Raw genomic sequence first — 20,713 nt, forward strand, 5'->3', positions numbered from 1 at the left:
CTTCACAAAAATCCTGCCAGGCAGATCCTATTGCTACTACCGTTTTACATGAGGAAACTGAGACAAAAAGTGGTTTAGTACTTGTTCAGGGTCACAAAGCTAGTAAGTGGTGGAGAATTTGAACCAAGTTCATTTGTCTTTAGACTCAGTGCCCTCAGCAGTCCCTGTGTTACACTGCCTCTTTTTTTTCTTTTCAGAGACAAGCCCATGACACCTGTGTTATATTTGAGAGGACCAAATGGTATTTTTTAACATTGCCTTAGTATGCAGTTGAGGTTGGACTAAGTCGTGCCCCAGGGACAGAATGAAATTTATACCTGTATCTTTTCAAAGATGGCTAGGAATAGAATCTTCTCTCTAACCAACTTACTTTCCTTTCAAAACAAGGCTTTTGTCTTAAGCTGCCTTCCTTACTAAAATATAAATTCCAAAAAGAGACACACATATCAAATGTGCTTTGATTTCAGGTTTACAAAACACAATTATACTAGTTCAATACTAGTCCAATTATACTAGTTTTCTACTTAATTTAAGGTGCACAGGCCCCAATAGAAGTAAAACCTCTAAAAGCATGACAACATAGAGCACGTCCACGAGGATAAAAAGAAGTAAGGAACGGGTGTACAAGATAGCATTCAAAAACTCAAAGTCAGAGCTAGACTAGACTTCAGTCAGACCTCAGAGGAGAAACTCAGGTGACTTTTCCAAGTTCCCAAGTCTGAGATGAGGCACGAACTCAAGGTTCCTGGCACCTAGGCCAGTGTCCCTTCCACTATCCCTCAAGGCGGAAACACAAACCACTAGACGGATGACAAAGAAGCAAGCCAGGGAGCCACGCCGCAAGAATGGCCAGATTGTTGAGGGAAGGGGGGCGGGGAGAAAGATTCAGGGCTGAAGAATAATATGGTTTTACAGAAATCTATTTGCAAGTAGATCCTGCGGTTACCAACGTGGCTGCCCAAGAGAAAGAACAACTGACTGACAGCACGAACAAAGGCAAGGACACTCTCACAAAGGGAGATACAGGAGTCGCAGGGCTTCGTGCATATCACTAATACACTTCATCAAGTTGAGACCAAGAATAACAGTGAGGAAAAGCCCACCATACACAAGGGTCCCTTTATTCCTTGGGCTTTCCTGTTTCACACACACTTTACCTGGTGAAACATTAGACCTTTTGCTTCTATTTCTGCAGAATCCTTTTGATTTTTCCACATTCAACTAGCACATTTCGTAACTATTTAGTGTTCCTATTTTTTTGCAAAGTAATGTGCTGTACTTACAGGTGACATATTTGCAAGTTAATGAAATCAGATGAAAACAGCTTAGATTAAAATTTCCCCATTTATTCACTACAGTGTCTGCCACCTACTGTTCAGCCACAAAATACTGCAGCCCCTGCATCAATAAAACTTGGTATGAATATTCTCTGAGGTGGAAAGACTCGATTAGCCTTTTTCCCCCCTCCTCTCCTGTTCTTTGCTTCCAACTGCATTGAGCTTTGGAACCTTCTGACAAATGGCCATTATTCTCTGGGCTAGTAAAAAAATTTCTAAACTTTAGGGGAAATGTCATTGGTCAAAAGCCCAAGGGAATTGGCTCGTTGAATTAAATGATAAATATATGCATTTAAGGTCATTAGAGACTTTATCTCCTGTGAAGGCTATATTTGTCAGATTGATACAATTTCTCTCAACCGAGTACTTAACTCCATCGGCCAACATTATTACAATTATTCCTTTCCCTTTAAGTGGGAGACTTCTGGTGAACAGCACGTGTGTTCTTTCTGGTGCTGCTTCTTGAGCGATCAAGGCCCACCTTTGTTTCATTTCGTATGCAATTTTCACCTCTGACCCAAGAAATGAGTCCTGGGCTTCCTGAACTTTATTGCCTGTTAATAGACTGCTGGCTCTCTTTTCAGCAGTCATAGAAATGGTGGAGAGGCATTTCATTTAAGAGGCTGGCAGACTGCAGTCCAAAAGACAGTGTCAGAATTAAAAGTCAGCCTGCCCGAGAAACAATATAAAGACCACAGTGACATGAAAGAGGAAGTTTTCTATATTCCATCCCAGATTGAACACCTGGTATATAAATAAGAACAGCATCCCAGATCTAATTATTTTCCCACCACACAATGGCAGACACCCTGAATGGTGCTAAGTGATTGATCTAGTAATTCATCTTCAACTTACACCTATCTACATATTTTGTTTCTCCTCATTAAACTGGAGACATCAGTGACAAACTTATGAAGTGGCAGTCCTTGGCTTCATAAAATGCACGCAGATGCTCATCAGAGGCTCTTTCCTGCCTACTTCTTAGTGACACATGTTTATAATTTTGTCTGTGCTTCATTTGTTGTGGTTTACTCTTAAGTACATCTGTTCGATTAAAATGGAAACGTGTGACATGGCCTGTACTCAGCAACTTTTGAGCTTGTTAATGAAGCATTAAGGTTCCTGCTTTTGCTCTTTATTTGCAAAAGAAAATGATTGAAAAGTACAAAAAAAAATACCCTTTACAGCACATACAAAGCAGTCAACTGTTTTGTTAATAGTTAAGAAAGGACGTTATTACTGTATAAGAACACTTTTTTACATGAAAGGACATTATTAAAAATGATTTACTGCCTTGTGTTTGGAAACTTACAGGAAAAGTCTGATAATATATTAAACTTATTACGACTTCATATAATTTTGAATAATACTACTTTTTCCTTTGACAAGTGCAATAAACTCTACTGGTATAGACATAGGTTGATTATCATGAGTCAACTGTGTTGCTTAAAGAAACATGTCCAAACAATCAGCTTCTGACGGCTGCATCTCCAGTTATTTACACTCACCATCATGGTAATAACTCACCATTTCTATATTAATAAGGCAGTGAAATTTATTATGATGGTATTGAAAAGTTATTAAGTACTGCATCCCAAGTGACAAAGTACCACAGCACTGTCACTATCCAAAAGCAGTTGCCCATTCATCACTTGCCTTTCCAGATGGTCCTGCATCTTTATCGCTCCCAGGTTGGTGACATCACCTGTTCACCCACTCAAAATTGATGATGAAAGCAAACAGATCTATCTTACTTACATTTACCAAATCAATTTTTACAGGCCGTGGCTTGGTGACATATTGACTGTTTTCCTTAATGGCATCTACCGTATTTAATGCAAGGATGTCATGTTTGATTCCTGGCTTGCATAATGTGTCATTTCATAATAAATTTTTCTAACATATTTACTTAACAGAAAGAATTATGATTGCTTGTCAGTTCTCTTATTAAGCACAATGATAATTTTTTTTTCTTTTGAGTATCATCCATTGGGCAACAGAGATATTTTTAATCCCTCCTCATCTCTTAAGGGGGCATTGACTTGGATATAAAGTAAGTTCTAATCAAATGCTGGACATAGGACTGACCACTCTCAATCCTGGAGTTCAGTGTAAGGGTTTTTATCTCACTTAATTGTTATTACAGAAGAACTAGATTCTCAAGAGATTAAATAATTATCTCTTTAAGAGATTAAAATATTAGCAATAGCTAAAGACGAACATATGAAATGCCACTCCAACAGGACAACAGCTGCAAAACTGATTTGAATGTTTCATATGATGTTTAATGTTTACTTCTCTGGATTATGACAACCAGTTCTCTTCAGTGACTACAGATACATCAAATATATGTTAATATAAATACCTGCATCGTCAAAGGTCAAGATGCAGGATGAAAGCCTCGTCTAGTGACTATCTAACACTCACACACGACACCCCTTTTCCCCAAGTTGATTTACAGATCCATCTGCTGCCCTTCGAGATATATGCTCATCTGACATGTGTCATCACTGCATTGTGTTGCATTTGTGCTACCTAAAGGGAAGAGATGACCAATGTCTATATTCAGAGAGGTATATAGGGCCCAGTTGGCAAATCACTGTGTAGCTTCCCCTGCCCCTGAAACCCTCACCTATACGATGTGTACACAAGTAAAAACAACGTCAAATAAACTCCAGGCTTGATTCTAAGAGAAAAACTGGGGAAGGGTTTGTGACAAAGGGAAACTGAGTAACCTACGGTGTATGTATCTATTTCTTTGGATATCATGACCTAGCCAAGAGAAGCCATAGGACAAATGTTTGAGAGGTTAGTGAGGGTGAGGAGAGGGAAAGGTTGGATGGCTCAGCCCCACATGCTGACAGACTGACAGCAATGGCTCTTGGTTACCTCCTTCTCTATCTGGTTCCCTCAGTATTACAGTAGCCAGCCTCCCCCACCCCTTCACGAAGGCTAGACATGGTCTGGAAAAATCTCCAAGGTTACCTTGCCCTATACTGAACCGATTGGGTCCCAGGATTAGTAACTTCCTGAGGAGATGGCAGGAATGTGGAAAACTCCACACAGAACCACTCTCAATCTGTGCTCCTATGTTTAGTCTCAATCAAAGGAGCAGAAACTTATATGTCAACAACAGCATCCTAGCATGGTTTATATCTCTTTGGAAACCAAGTCCAGGGTTTCCTATATCCCTGTAATTGGAATGACACCAGCTCAAGTTAGGGAGAAAAAAGAAGAAAAAAAATACAGGAGGGCAGAGCCAGGTAACCTGCTCCTACTTGTAGATTAGGTTCATATAAGGAGGCTTTTCTTGCTCATCTATTGAGATGAACTTATCCTAACTCACTGGGTTAGGCAGAGTCTTGCCCTTGGGTGAGGTTTCCAGGCAAACAGGGATTCAAGCTGGCAGTGTTGCCAGACCAACAAGAACATCTTTTTCCAGGGCAGCTGGCCTCTGTGCCATGGTGGAGATTCTATGCTGCCGTCACACACCTGCTGAATTCCTACCACAAGAATCTAAACAAATGAAAAAAAGAAAAAACAAATCATCCACACCTGTGGCTGTCAAGCAGTTGAGGTTTCCGTGACACGCCATGCACACCTGGGAAACCTGGGCGGTCCGCTGCAGTGTCGGAGGAAAATACCACTGCCAGCCCATTGGAAGAAGGCACAAGCGCCCGCCTCTCATGGATCTGGGACGTGAGCTGACTGGCCAAGAGTCACAGGTAATGCAAGTCATAGAAAGTATAATCATAGCCACAGAAAATATACGTGTATTGCCTATGAATGACGAAAACTCTAGGTGTGCGTGCGGCAGGAATAAGAGAGATTTCAGGGCTTCCCTGGTGGCGCAGTGGTTGAGAGTCCGCCTGCCAATGCAGCGGACCCGGGTTCGTGCCCCGGTCCGGGAAGATCCCACATGCCGCGGAGCGGCTGGGCCCGTAAGCCATGGCCTCTGAGCCTGCGTGTCCGGAGCCTGTGCTCCGCAACGGGAGAGTCCACAATAGTGAGAGGCTTGCGTACCGGAAAAAAAAAAAAGAGAGAGAGAGAGAGATTTCAGAGTAGGGGTATCTGTAATAATTACCCTCTTCCCATCCTGCCCACAGGGAGGAAGGAGTCTTTTTTCCTGGATCAGTGGCTGGGTCCTTGTTCATTAGCCACATCCAGATGCCAGGTAACTTTTACTAGGTAATACTAGAATGGAGGAAGTCCATATTGAGTAAGTTCATCTACACGATTAAAATATATATGTGTGTGTGTGTGCGTGTGTGCGTGTGTATATGTGTGTATATATATATATATATATATATATATATATATATAAAGAGAGACGGGGCAGGGAGAGAGGTCTGGATTATGAGGGTAGTGTTTAAGAGGGGAGAGTCTTTGAGAGCAGCACCTGCTGGATGTGTGAGATATTGAAAGAGTAAGAGAGTGAATGACAGGGATATACAGGGAGAAAGGACTTTATAAATGGAATCCCGTTTGACGTTTCTGAAAAAGACTTGTTTTGTTTTTTGTTGTTTTGGGGGGAGGAGGGATGGGGTTACAGTGCCTTTTTTTAACAGTGATTGCCAAGGCAGAACCATAAGGCACCCAACTTTATATGGGTTTCGTAGGGAAAGCCTTGGGGCCAAACATCCAAAACACTCAGATCTGAAATCCAAATCCAAAATGAAGATTCCAAAATGATACATTTTTAAAAACTTAAGAAAACTCATGTATTTGTGTGTGTGTGTGAGGTTGTACAGTTTGAGTTCTGGAGACACTGTTTTTGTATCAGATGACATTCTACCACTGACTTCCTAGGATTAGTTGGAGAAATACAAATAATTTTCTGTGTCTCGAGCAGCATTTAACTGGTGGAATGAAAGTCTGGTCTGAAAACTGATGGGATAACGTTTAATAGTGTGATAGGGTTTGGATCTGGAAGTAGTAGAGATTGGGAGCAGATGGCAGGACGAACTATCCTAGAAGAAACTTTTAATTGTTCTTGAACCTGCGTGTCTTGTTCCTGGCCATGAATGCTCCTCTGAGAAGATCTCTCTGAGACTTCCTCCTTTGGTCACATTTTTCCACACGATGGTGTGGAGCTGCTCAGTGAAACAAGCTATTTCTCTGTAATGTTTGTTCATCTTCTATCATCAGTACAAGCAAAAGTTCCTTTACAACAAAAGTGCTGTCAAAAATCTGTGCCATACTAAAATCTTGTTATATCAAATATTGACTTGAAAGAAATGACAACCTAACAGGTAGCTGTTGGTATCTATTTGCTCGAAACACACAAAGTCCTTTTATATCATTCTTTGTCATAATGATAGCAGGCCACGTCTTGCTCTTTGTGATTATTTTAGCTTGAAAATCCTACTAATTATCATGTAGAAAATATTCTTAAAAAGCTTACAATATTTGCCTTAACTTTAGCTTCAGCTATATCATAAAAGGCCAAAAGATGTACCAAAGCAAAAATGAAGATAGCATTTCTTTACTAAATTTTCAGTAATTGCTGAAATGCTAATTCATTTTTAAATTTCTGGACAGAATTATGTAAAAAAGAAGTCCATCAAAATTATTGTATGATTCTATTGATGTAAAAAATGCTACATTAATAAAATTTTTATTTATTGCTCAAATGAAACAATGTACAAGTCCTTTGTGTTCCCAATTCTCCATACTACCTCCTTAACATTACTTGAACAAATTCTCTCCATATTGCTACACTAGACAAACTAGGGAGCAAAGAAACTGAACCAACTCTTTAACTTTCTAAGATAGATTTGAATCAGCTACTCCTTACTACTTCCCGCTGCTTCCTAACTTATCCTCAAGGAAAAAGCTTAGAGAACAGAATATCCTGATGCAGTGGTCCCAACTTTTAAGTGTTCTAGAATAACAAAGCATTATAAAGAATCTCTGCCCCTGGATTGACCAAATGCTAGAGTCAATTGTCAAATCTCTTAAAAGAGGATCTTTCCTGAACATTTCATGTTTTGAACCCATGAGTTTTACTACTGATTTAGCAACTAAAGAGGGAAGCAATAATCATGCAGACGTGTGGGTGAATAAATATGGAACAAACTCATTTTGGTCCATTTTGTGGGATATACTTCCAATTGGAAGAAAATCGCCCACAATGCTTTTGAAAAATGAGTGACTCACATGCAAATTCTAATTGATCACCAAGGAAGGCAGAGTAAAACAAAAAACTCTTGATATTTGGGGAACTTCTCAAACTGTTTGATATCAGACTTGCATACATCTTCAGCTACACTTTGGAAATACTAGAGGTGTCAAAGCAGCCATAAGATGAGTAGACATGCTGAACTTCATCAATACCTTTCATGAAAGAAAGTATAAGATGACAGAGCATATGTGGGTGGGGGTAATGGGGTTCTGACATTTTCACACACACAAAAAAAGATATCCCTCTTGAGCCAGGTCAAAACTAGGGGTAGTTCATGGTGCCTCAGGAGAGTAAACTGCTATTCTCTTTTAACAACCTGAGATACGGTTTCTGCTATGTATTCTGGAAGGACACGATGAATAAAATAAATTGCACATTCTTTTCTTGATTTCATTATATTCTAAGAGAATCCATAATGTCTTCTTGGGCCTCAATGACAATCATGTTCAGGGTTCTATTAACTAAGCCTCACTTTTTCTCTTGGCATTTTCTCACTTTTATTATTTATTTAGGATGTGGACCATTTTTTTTTTTAACATCTTTATTGGAGTATAATTGCCTTACAATGGTGTGTTAGTTTCTGCTTTATAACAAAGAGAATCAGCTATACATATACCTATATCCCCATATCTCCTCCCTCTTGCATCTCCCTCCCACCCTCCCTATCCCACCCCTCTAGGTGGTCACAGAGTACCAAGCAGATCTCCCTGTGCTACGTGGCTGCTTCCCACTAGCTATCCATTTTACATTTGGTAGTGTATATATGTCCATGCCACTCTCTCACTTCATCCCAGCTTACCCTTCTCCCTCCCCGTGTCCTCAAGCCCATTCTGTACAGCTGCGTTTTTATTCCTGTCCTGCCCCTAGGTTTTTCAGAACCATTTTTTTTATATTCCACATATATGTGTTAGCATATGGTATTTGTTTTTCTCTTTCTGATTTACTTCACTCTGTATGACAGACTGTAGGTCCATCCACCTCACTACAAATAACTCAATTTCATTTCTTTTTATGGCTGAGTAATATTCCATTGTATATATGTGCCACACCTTTCTCTATCCATTCATCTGTTGATGAACATTGTGGTACATGACTCTTTTTGAATTATGGTTTTCTCAGGATATATGCTCAGTAGTGGGGTTGCTGAGTCATATGGTAGTTCTATTATTAGTTTTTTAAGGAACCTCCATACTGTTCTCCATAATGACTGCATCAATTTACATTCCCACCAACAGTGCAAGAGGGTTCCCTTTTCTCCACACCCTCTCCAGCATTTATTGTTTGCAGATATTTTGATGATGGCCATTCTGACTGGTGTGAGGTGATACCTCATTGAAGTTTTGATTTGCATTTCTCTAATGATTAGTGATGTTGAGCATCCTTCCATATATTTGTTGGCAATCTGTATACCTTCTTTGGAGAAATGTCTATTTAGGTCTTCTGCCCATTTTTGGATTGGGTTGTTTGAATTTTTGATATTGAGCTGCATGAGCTGCTTGTATATTTTGGAGATTAATCCTTTGTCAGTTGCTTCATTTGCAAATATTTTCTCCCATTCTGAGGGTTGTCTTTTTGTCCTGTTTATGGTTTCCTTTGCTGTGGAAAAGCTTTTATGTTTCATTAGGTCCCATTTGTTTATTTTTGTTTTTATTTCCATTTCTCTAGGAGGTGGGTCAAAAGGAACTTGCTGTGATTTATGTCATAGAGCATTGTGCCTATGTTTTCCTCTAAGAGTTTTATAGTGTCTGGCCTTATTTAGGTCTTTAATCCATTTGACTTTATTTTTGTGTATGATGTTAGGGAGTGTTCTAATTTCATACTTTTACATGTGTCTGTCCAGTTTTCCCAGCACCACTTATGGAAGAGGCTGTCTTTTCTCCATTGTATATTCTTGCCTCCTCTATCAAAACTAAGGTGACCATATGTGCGTGGGTTTATCTCTGTACTTTCTATCCTGTTCCATTGATCTATATTTCTGTTTTTGTGCCAGTACCATACTGCTTTGATTACTGTAGCTTTGTAGTATAGTCTGGAGTCAGGGAGCCTGATTCCTCCAGCTCCGTTTTTCTTTCTCAAGATTGCTTTGGCTATTCGGGGTCTTTTGTGTTTTCATACAAATTGTGAAATTTTTTGTTCCAGTTCTGTGAAAAATGCCAGTGGTAGTTTGATAGGGATTGAATTGAATCTGTAGATTGCTTTGGATGGTATAGTCATTTTCACAATGTTGATTCTTCCAATCCAAGAACATGGTATATCTCTCCATCTATTTGTATCATCTTTAATTTCTTTCATCAGTGTCTTATAATTTTCTGCATACAGGTCTTTTGTCTCCTTAGGTAGGTTTATTCCTAGGTATTTTATTCTTTTTGTTGCAATGGTAAATGGGAGTGTTTTCTTAATTTCTCTTTCAGATTTTTCATCATTAGTGTATAGGAATGCTAGAGATTTCTGTGCATTAATTTTATATCCTGCTACTTTACCAAATTCATTGATTAACTCTCATTGTTTTCTGGTAGCATCTTTAGGATTCTCTGTGTATAGTATCATGTCATCTGCAAACAGTGACAGTTTTACTTCTTCTTTTCCAATTTGGATTCCTTTTATTTCTTTTTCTTCTCTGATTGCTGTGGCTAAAACTTCCAAAACTATGTTGAATAATAGTGGTGAGAGTGAACAACCTTGTCTTGTTCCTGATCTTAGAAGAAATGGTTTCAGTTTTTCAACGTTGAGAACGATGTTGGCTGTGGGTTTGTCACATATGGCCTTTATTATGTTAAGGTAAGTTCCCTTGGATGTGGACCATTTTTAAAGTCTTTACTGAATTTTTTACAGTATTGTTTCTATTTTATGTTTTGGGTTTTTTTGGCCACCAGGCATGTGGGATTTCAGCTTCCCAGGCAGGGATCATACCCACACCCCCTGCAGTGGAAGTGTGGAGTCTTAATTCCTCACTTAGTAAAATTTAATATCCAAACTATATTTGCCACCTTTAAATAATATTGCAAACAATAAATACTTTTTATACAAGGTTTTATGGTATTATACATTTATTATTAGATTACATTTTTCTTTCCTAACTACCTATTAAAGACAGCCTTTTGGATATTTGGTGGCATAATAAAATTTATTGGAATCAATTCATTTCAGAATTATTAAGACAAAGGTCTTCACTTTTTAGTTATCTAGCTTTAAGGATATACAACTTGTCATGTGAATGTACCTTCTCATTAATGAGTAAACATTTTCTCTGAAATCAATGCCAAACCAGAGAAAATTCATTTTGGGCCCAAGGAGATCTAGAGAGAAATAAGTGAGAAATATTGCCATTCAAAGGTACCTGGTACATATCTCTAAAATTATCCCATTTTTCTTTGTTACCAAACATACATTATTTGATTGTCAACCTCCTGACTCTGAACTCAGTTGTTAGGTATCTGGAAATTTTGATGTTGTTTTTGTTGTTGTTTTAATGTATGCTCATGTTTCAGTTAACACATAGATTGCATGTTTCAATGGGTAAGGCATTACCACAGGACCCAAAATCAAACTTACAAATATGAGAACTATTTCTTTTAAAATGATATAGGGAGGCACACATTCATTGTAATATCACATTTCGGGACTACATTGCTAGAATATAGTGTATTGTCAAAGCACTGCATCAAAATTATTTAATGAATGTCTGACTCCTGTAAAATCTCTTTCCACTATTCCTTCCCATCTATTTAACCCAACATAAGAGAAATTTACTGTCCACTCATGTCATTATTTTTCTAAGTCTGAATATGTGTATGCTTGAGGGGAGAAAATGAAAAGCCAAGTTCATACCTGGTATTTTAACTGATCAAAGTAATCTGGAACAATTCTGGGTGAGACAGATAGAACAGAAGATTTGGCACCTAACAGGTGCACTGACTTACATCTACTCGCAGAGTTTTATGATGGCCAATGACAACAAATAGAGGCAAAGAAAATATGCTAAATGGCAATATTCCAAAGAAACAAAACTTCACTCTCTTTTTCCAATGACCCATTTCCAGACTATTAAAAAATGTGCCACCCAAATTGCTCTTTGGCTTAAAAAGAAATTTATGAATCTCTCCTGAATCCTTGTTTTAATTCTTAATTAGGAAGCAATCAGTGCCTCCTTTTCAATAAACTCAGAGTCACATAATTAGATCATCCTGGAGGTAACTGAACTTCTAGAAAACAAGTGGGAGAAAGAGCAATCATTTATAGAAAAATCAGTAAATAAAATATAATTGGCTTTTGCCCTATCTAATGACCCTGGGCTAGATCTGTGTTTTAGTCAAGCTTTTGTTGCTTTTCACCTTTATTAAGCACTTCTACCAGGTAGAAGGCTCTTTGGTAGGCTTTTAACACACGATGTCACATTTTATCCTCACAACAATTCTAAGTGGGTATGTACAATTATTATCACCATGTGACATGCAAATAAACTGAGGGACAACGAATTTAGTAACTTTTCCCAAATCATTCAACTAGCACACAGAACCCTAAAGAGGATTTGAGCCTCGGAGGTCTCCCTCCAGAAGCCTGCTCCCTTCTGTTCTGCCAAGCAACTCCAATGTTATCACATAATGGTCATCTTAGAAGGAAACATACAAGAAAACCTCAACTTGAACCAAGAGAATTTTTTAAATTATTCTTCACTAATCAGTAACTCTAAAGTTCTAAACGTAAGAAAAAGTGTTCTATCACTAATTACTTTTAGGTCCTAGAGACAATCAAGCACTCCCTAGTCTTGGAAAATCTCTTTGTTAGAGATAAGTCATATGCTTTGCAAGGTGGAAATCACTACCAAACTCTAATAATATTTTTAAAGTTTTTCTTTATTAAGTCAATACTGGTTTGGAGAAATCACACAAATGATGTTTTTAATGTTTATGGCTTAAGTTTACCTAACTGTATATATATTTACCTAACTGTATAACGTTTTTTCAAAAATAACCTATTTCTCAAAAATACAAACTTAAATGATTCCCCAGAAGTGCCCCTTTCGGGAAATATAGTTAACTTAAAAAATTATTTAAATGGGGTTCAGAAAGGTGGGCCCTAACTGCAATACTATCTTTGAGCTTTCTCTTTTAAAAACTTTCTTTGAAGAAACTACCATATCTCTTTACTTAATTTTAATTACATAACAGCTAATGAGGTGTGGCAGTTATTATTAGCCCATTAGTCAAATAAAAATGCAAGAATCAATTGATTTGGAGTAGTTTCCCTAGAATCACACAGTAGTGACAGAGTTAAGACTTCATTCTACATGTCTAAAATCCAGATTCTAGCTTTTTCATGGGCCTACCTAAGTCCTCACTTGTCATCTCTTTCAGAGTAACATAATCCTATATCCATTCATCCTTTCTTTCACTTATTCTTTCACTCATTCTGTTATTGAACAATTATTTTTAAATGTCTGTGTTATAGACTGAATGTTTAAGCCACCCCCAAATCCTTATATTGGAACCCTAGACCCCAGTGTGACTAAATTTGGAGATAGGGCCTTTAAGAGGTAATTAAGGTTCAATGAGGTCATAAGGGTGAGGTTCTGATCCAATAGGATTAGTGTTCTTATAAGAAGAAAGGACGTCAGAGTGTGCTCACCACCACCGCCTTCTCTCTCTCTCTCTCTCCTCTCTCTCTCCCTCTCCCCCTCTCCCTCCCTCTCCCTCTCTCTCTGTGTGTAGGTGTGTGTGCATGTGCATGCACCTAGGAATAGCCATGTGAAGACATAGCAAGAAGGCAACATCTGCAAATCAGGAAAAGAATCAGCTGAAACTTTTACTTCACACTCTAGCCTCCAGAATTGTGAGAAAATAAATTTCCTGTTGTTTAAGCCCCCCAGTCTGTAGCATATTGTTATAGCAGCCTGAGCCGACTAATCCAGTATGATTATTTCAGGTAATATACTTAGCATTAGACAACACCACAGGCAGCGCAGATAGGACACAATCAAGACATTGCACTTAGTGGATACAAGTATGCCAGCTCTCACGGAAATGTTGCTCTATTAGGGAAACTAGGCAAACAGTCTGGGTGCTGCACAATGCTTTAAGTTTTTTAGTATGGATTTACCTGATGCTATGGTGAGACAAAATGTAAACAGTACTAAATTGTGACGAGAAAGGTCAGGGATGATGTCATGGAAGAAGAGAACTTGAGGAATGAATAGAAACTTGCTAAAGATGCGAAGGAAAAGGAGATTCCCAGGTAGGGAGACCAGTATGTGTAAAGAATGGAGGCTTGATAGAATATAGGAACTATAAATCAGACACGGTTGGTGTGGGAGAGAGTAGAGTCAAAGATGATCCATTTTTTTGGCTTGAGCAACTGAACAGATGGTAGTGCAATTTACTAAACAGGAAATGCACAAGGAGGGGGACTCTGAAGGGAGAAAAGAGCAAGCATCGTACTAGAGATAGGAATGACTTGTTCAGTTATGATAGGCTGGGTTTCTCTCAAGGAAATATTTAGTACAGAATCTGATACATAGTAGGTACTCAATAACTGCTGAATCTGGGTTTCCTCTGTTCAGGTTTATTTTCTTTGGCCTAAGAGGTTATTTTATCCTTCAATTCATCATTTTTTAGGAGTATCAGAAAAGAAGCCACACTAGTTAATCACAACTATTTGTCCAACCAAACAGGAGGGAAATCAGCTACAGTTGAGGGCCAATATGACATGAGAACAATTTAAAAGAGCACATGCGAGTAGGTCAGATGCCTTTGTGCAAGTGCCTTTGTTGATCATGATTGGATTAGGTATTAACCATGGTAAGATTTCTTTAAAGAAACAAAATACTAAAGTCAAGAACTCAACTGTTCCTCCGTGGATAACAAGTTTGCCAAAATCACCAAAAAAAGCTCTTTCTCTGGTTTTGTTCACAATACATCTAGAGCAGATAGTCTACAATCTCAGAAGCGAGAGACCATTAAAATGGCAAAGAAAACCACCAAATTGACCATCAACTGAATTCTTGAAGGAGAGAGAGGAAATGGGTGATCTTTAGCCAAAGAGTCATGAACTATTTGTAAAGTTATCTTGAATTCCAAGCAATAAAACAACTCAGTTTTGACATAATGAAAAGAATTACTTTACATTTTTCAAGGTAAGTATTTGCCCATGTATATATTGAAGATATTTTACTCCAAGGAGAAAAAAATTAATTATTTTTAAATTTCCTCTAAATATAGAACTAGCCCCAGGTTCACCCCCGAATCCACAGCTATACTGTTTAAAAAGGCACAGACGTGCATTTACCAACCCTGGAATTGCAAAATGATTTCATTATTAAGTCTTGGTTTATTCCAAGCCTTCTGGATAATCTCGAACAGTACTGCACTTGTTGTTTAACTCTAGAGATTTTGTAATAAAAGTTTAATGAGTTACTTATTAGTAGAATGTTTATAGCCATTATTTTAAGGTGAACAATAATGACGTAAAGTTTGTACGCATTTGGTTTAAAACGTATTCAACTCACATATCAGTTAATGCTACAGTGATTTGTTAACAATCTCTTATCAATGTACATGTCTAGAGGCAATGTAGCTAAACCACAACTTTACCAAAGCTGTGGCTAAGAACAAAACTAAGGAAGGATTTCTCATTTGTAATTATGTGAAATCCAGATCTTAACTTTTAGCATTTCAGAATTTGAACAAGAATTGTTTTTATTATGGCATTTTGAGCAGATTTCATAAGGGGACACATATAAAGCAAAGGGACACAAATTGAAATTAAGTCCTGAAGGCACTGCATATTTATTTCTATTTAAAAAGCTAACCAGATATTCTATTAATGATCATAAATATTAAGAGAACATACCAAAATAAATCTATCCAATTTCCGTCTAACTGAAATACTGTGAAACCAAAGGTCAATCACATCTCCAAAAAACACTTTCTTGCCCATGTAGAAATTTCCTACAAGTTTTTCAGATATAGGTCAGATATTCCAGGAACTATGAGGCTGTGATTTAACCACAAAAGTTTTTAAGGTATAAAAATAAATGGGAAATATATATATATATATACTGAATTTGTACAAAAATTATAAACTCAAAAGAATGACATAGTTACCTGTCCTTAATGAAACAAAATTTATTTAGATTTTGTAATTAGACCATAACTTCCCACTCTTACATATTTACAGATGGGTTCTATAAAAAGAATGACTGAAACTAGCAACTGATTTTCATATTGTTTTTTGCTGCCATTTTTATACATGAATTACTCATTAAATCAATTTGAATATAATCATCACAGGATTCAGTACAGTACACACATTCTGGAAGCATGTAGAATCAAAGCAGGGTTATCATAAGAGGGGTAAAATATATTAGAACACAGAGCAAAATAAACACATAGAATGAAAGTAAAACCAAATTAACTCAAAGCCACAAAATGGAGAAGACTAATGTTTCCTCCAATCTTCCAAACCCCCTTCCCCAAAAAGAAAAGATAAAATACAATGAACATGTCATATGATGACTTTTGTTTGCTTACGCCACATACCGTAGGGATGGCCATATTCAATGTTTCCAAATACTAATAAAAAAACTATATTTCTATCCTTTAGTATGTTTTCAAGATACTATCCTTTGATCATTCAAGGAACCAGTTGAGTTCCTTTCTATCATGCCATATCTTTAAGCAATACTTTGTTTCTATCAAGCAGTGAAATTGTAAGGGAGGTTCATCCTTAAAAATCTATTTGAAGACATTTTGCAACAAATGGAATTTGCTTATTTTATGGACATTTAAAAAAGTAATCTCTTCTTTACACATGTTAATATATATAAATGTGTTAACTTAAAATATATTCTTACCTCCCATCCATAACTGGGGTCTTTCAGGTTTGACCTCTGTTCTCCTACATAAGGCCCAAACTTTTCACCTGCTTCAATTTTCCTTTTGGTCCATATTCCAAGGCCTGCTCCAGGCATATTTGACTCTCGAAGTTCAAACTCAGCAGGAATGGGGATATCATCAGGGATGTAGATGGGGGCTTTGTAAGGAGAGCCCTCCTTCGGAGTGAATGCTTCGCTGGATGTAGCTGGAGAGCATGGCTCTTGAACATTGAGGGAGAGAGTGCTGGCTACTCCAACTGCATCTGGCATTTCTTCCAAAGGAATTTCAGAGTAGCTGCCATACACACACTCATTACCTGTGAATAAATAAAAAGTTCATTAATTCCTACTAATATAGAAGAGACAGAATTCCACATCTCAATCTTAACCTTATGAAGTTGTTGCTTTTTAAAGACAAAATAGGAAAGACCAGTGTTAAATTATGCCTGCATTAAAATCTGTTATTCACAGATGAAGGAGGGGGGAGGGATTATTGCCTCTTTGGTTTATCTGTGTTGAATCCATAAATCAAATGAACTAATCTTTAACTGCCAGTTCTCTCATGGACCAGCTCAACCTATTATGCAGTTGGGAAACAATCAGCAATTTAAATATTATTATGAACAAAGTAGAGATAAGAAGTAAACATATGTGTACCTACAATCCTGCAAACCATCCCCAATTGGGAGCTAATAGCGTTATACAATGTCTTGGAAAGTTATATCATGCAATGATATCTTGGACTAAATTGTAGGAGAGTCATGAAAGATTCCAAAGGCTTCCATGTGCAACAAGGCTTAAATTTATATGGCAGGATTATTTATTGGAATATTAATTTATGTTTGTTCTTTATTTTTCCTTTCTCATTTCAAACACATCGTCAAGCCCTTGGTATTTCCTTGCCTCAGTAACTTACACAGCACAGAGAGTTAAAGTTACTTGATGCTAGTGATTCCTCTGGACATTTGTAAAAGCTAAAATCCTTGAAGAAATTAGGTGAGTTTTCCAGAGGAAAAAAAGAGAAGACAGTGTCTTGGGGTGCACCAAAAAGACAGTGAATTTCCTCCAGACTGCGAAGTGGTAGAGATCAGAGGGCCTCTGCATGGAGCAGTGCCCTGGGGGAGGTGGCAAGACCATCTTCGAGGGAAGAGCAGGGTAGAGTAACTAGCAGTCTGGACACTCAACACCGGAGTTCTAAGGTATCCCCAGAGCAGCACAGCACCACACCTGTAGTAAATGATCACACCGTATCAGCCTTAAGATCTTTATGCAACATGGGGCTGGAAGGAAGCATAAAGAATAATGACTGAGCTTGAATTTCCCACCAGTTGAAGGAGATTTCAGTTATCTTAAAGCAAATAAACATGTTTCCACTAAGATTCCACTAGGATTATTCCACTAGGATTATGGACTGAGAGCCAATCCTAATTTGTTCAATTTGTAGACCTTCAAGGGAGGGAACCAAGAAAAATGGGTTAAAATTACAAGAAGACAGATTTCAATCAGACCCATCCAAAGGTAAATGGATTACCTTAAGTTCCCCAGCATAGGGGCTCTAATATAGCCTAGACAGTCATGAATTAATGATGATATGGAGAAACTGTAGCTTTAGGTTGATGAACTAGATGACCCTTAAGATCCTACCAACCCTACAGTTCTATGAATTATTAAAATCTTCCAAGATAGTTTATTGAGCTAGAGGGTAGAAAACCTGAGTTCTATCCCTAATTCCTTCTCTGATTCTCTATGGAAATTAATTAACTATAAAACCTATTAACAATTGTCCATCAAGTACTGACTTCTCTTAAAGTTTTGTGAAGTGCAAAGTGATTGTACATGCAAAAGTATCTTTCTAATGAGGTGCTTGGTTCTTGATTCAAACAATGAGATAATGCCATTTAAACCAAGCACAGAACCAAATCAGGACCCAAACTTATTCCTATGAGACATTTGATCTCAACATAACAAGCTCATTATCATTCAAGTTCAGCATATACAAAATCTTGCACATTATCATCTAGTCTCAAATCGAGTCTCCTGCCCACTTCCCCATTTCCATTAAACATAATATTTCCCCCAATTATCCATATTCAAGGTTCTAAAATAACATAGATATTTTCTCTCCTTCATCCTCAGTCTATTCAGTCATTAAATGCTGTCCATTCTTCTTGCAAGATTTGTACCTTCATCCCATTCTTTCAATCCATGTTTTCATTCCTGAATTTTCTAACAGTCCTCTAACTGGATCTTCAGACCGCCAACCTCTTTCCAGTATCCCTCAACACTGAGCCTGTACAATGCTGCTGAGTTTATTTTCCTGGCATATCAACATTCCTGTGCAATAGCCTCTAATAACTCCTAATGTCCACAAGTAAAACCTAGAGTTCTTAGGCTTGGAATAGAATCTCTTTCATTTTGAAAGCAATCTTATTTCTCTCTTAATCTCAACACTCCTCAGTAGGAGCCCCCAGGCCAGAAAAAGCTTATCCCTGACTTCTGAGCTCAGTGGTTCTTCCTGCCAGGCTACCCTATCTCAGTCCCTTTGGCCATCCAACTTCTAGTCATTCTCTATGTCAACTCCCAACTTATCTCTTTGCCATCCAATTTAGCATAAATATCCCCCTTCTTTGAATTCTCACATAATTTCCTCCCTCAATCTGATGATCAAATAATTCTGCCTATTGTTACCTAGAGTTTAATATGAATAATTCTTTTATTCCAAACTAGGAAACAGACCCTTAAAGGGAAAATTCAAAACACACTTCTTAGGAATTCTCCAAGTGATCCTCATGAAGGTGCTCAAAAAATACTTGTTACATAGATAATCAACCTAACGTATAATTTTATTGAACTACTAAACCAAACCAATATTTTTCTACCAAATATAGGAAATTATTTTGATCCTGAAAAGCATCTTTAAACCCGTAGAAATGGAACACTATAGATTACAAACTTTTCTCCAAGCCCAACATCAAAAGAAACTATTTCAATAATGCCCCCAAAGAAATACTATCAGAGAAATATACTTCAGGGTTCAAACACCTTTGATAAAGTCTATCTAATTTTATTCTTCAGGGAGATTTTTCATTTCAACCTAAGAGCCAAAAGTTCACTAGCACTCTTGATACAGCTAAAAACATATTTAAAAATCTCTCTAGAGTTGTAACATTTAATTACTGCAAATGCAGAGTTATTTTACAGATTCTTAAAGGGATTTATCAATCAATGTGAAGATTTTGGGTTTTTTTGAGAAGTGCTAAAAATTGGAAGACATTGTGTAATCTATAGACTTATCCATTTAAGCAGCAGGAAACAAAAATGCTTCCAAATGAATAGAACTATTTCCTCCAGTAATTATCCATTAAAGGTCAGTAAAATCTCCCCTGTTGCCTCAAAGGGTTAAATTAGTCATACTGTCAGTTCCATCAGAGTGATCTCAAATCTTAAAAAAGGATAGAGACAAAGCCATCTGGGCCCTCCCCCTGACATAGCTGACCCCATGCCTTTGAGTTACCCACAAACTTTCCCAATGCATAATTTCTAAACTAGTGAGTTTGGATTTTAATTCCTGTGGTGACAAAATACACGTGTGCCCAGGCTGCTGCACAGAAGAATTTGAATTTAAAACCTGAATGCAATTTTGCTTACAATAGCAAAAAAATCCAATTAAACCTAAAGAACAACTTATATAGGTCAAGCAAATCCAGGAGAAAGACTTACGGTCCTATTCATCCACATGCAGGCGTTAAATGTACATGCAAACTCAGGCAATTTGTTTTCAAGCCACTGTTAATCTAGTATCAGCTGAATTAAATATAAAAAGGGCTGTGGTAACAAAAAATGGAAATATAAAACTGCTGAGTTTTACGTATCAAAACATGCAACAATATTTCAACGTAATCTAGCATTATGAAATTTTCAACAGCAAATGCAGTTTATCATACTGCATTGAATATTTGCATAAACCAAAGTAAACTACTGTCTCCATGTACATTACTCAAGAACTATCCAAAAAGCTCCTAAAACATTTCATCTAAATGACAAACTAACTCAATTATCATATCTCCATTAAATCTCTGTTATTGAGGAAAAATTGGTAGATTTTTTCCCTGAGCTGTAACTACAGTTAATTAAAGCATTGCTCAGTTATCATATTGACAGGTTGGACACATTTACAACAGGTTAGTAGCAGGTAAGAAGTGCTATATACATCAGTGCTCCCATAAAGATAAATAACCCTTGTAACTTCTTGGATCTGAACTGCCTGCTACTGGAATTTGCTTCTTGCATCCTTTAGGTGTGTCATTAACTGAAGGAGGACAG

At 37.4% G+C, this 20,713-nt stretch overlaps 1 protein-coding gene across 7 annotated transcripts in view; it reads right to left on the reverse strand.

Moving 5' to 3' along the window:
* The window catches only part of MECOM (MDS1 and EVI1 complex locus), a 566,735-nt gene that overhangs the window by 270,750 nt on the left and 275,272 nt on the right, over positions 1 to 20,713 (reverse strand). For all 7 annotated transcript variants that reach the window (XM_067737977.1, XM_067737973.1, XM_067737972.1 and 4 more), the window contains exon 2: positions 16,370 to 16,707. In XM_067737977.1, the coding sequence (XP_067594078.1) occupies positions 16,370 to 16,707 (338 nt within the window). The remainder of the gene's footprint in view (positions 1 to 16,369; positions 16,708 to 20,713) is intronic.

The sequence above is a fragment of the Pseudorca crassidens genome, chromosome 5 (assembly GCF_039906515.1).
Source record: "Pseudorca crassidens isolate mPseCra1 chromosome 5, mPseCra1.hap1, whole genome shotgun sequence".
Classification (NCBI taxonomy): domain Eukaryota; kingdom Metazoa; phylum Chordata; class Mammalia; order Artiodactyla; family Delphinidae; genus Pseudorca; species Pseudorca crassidens.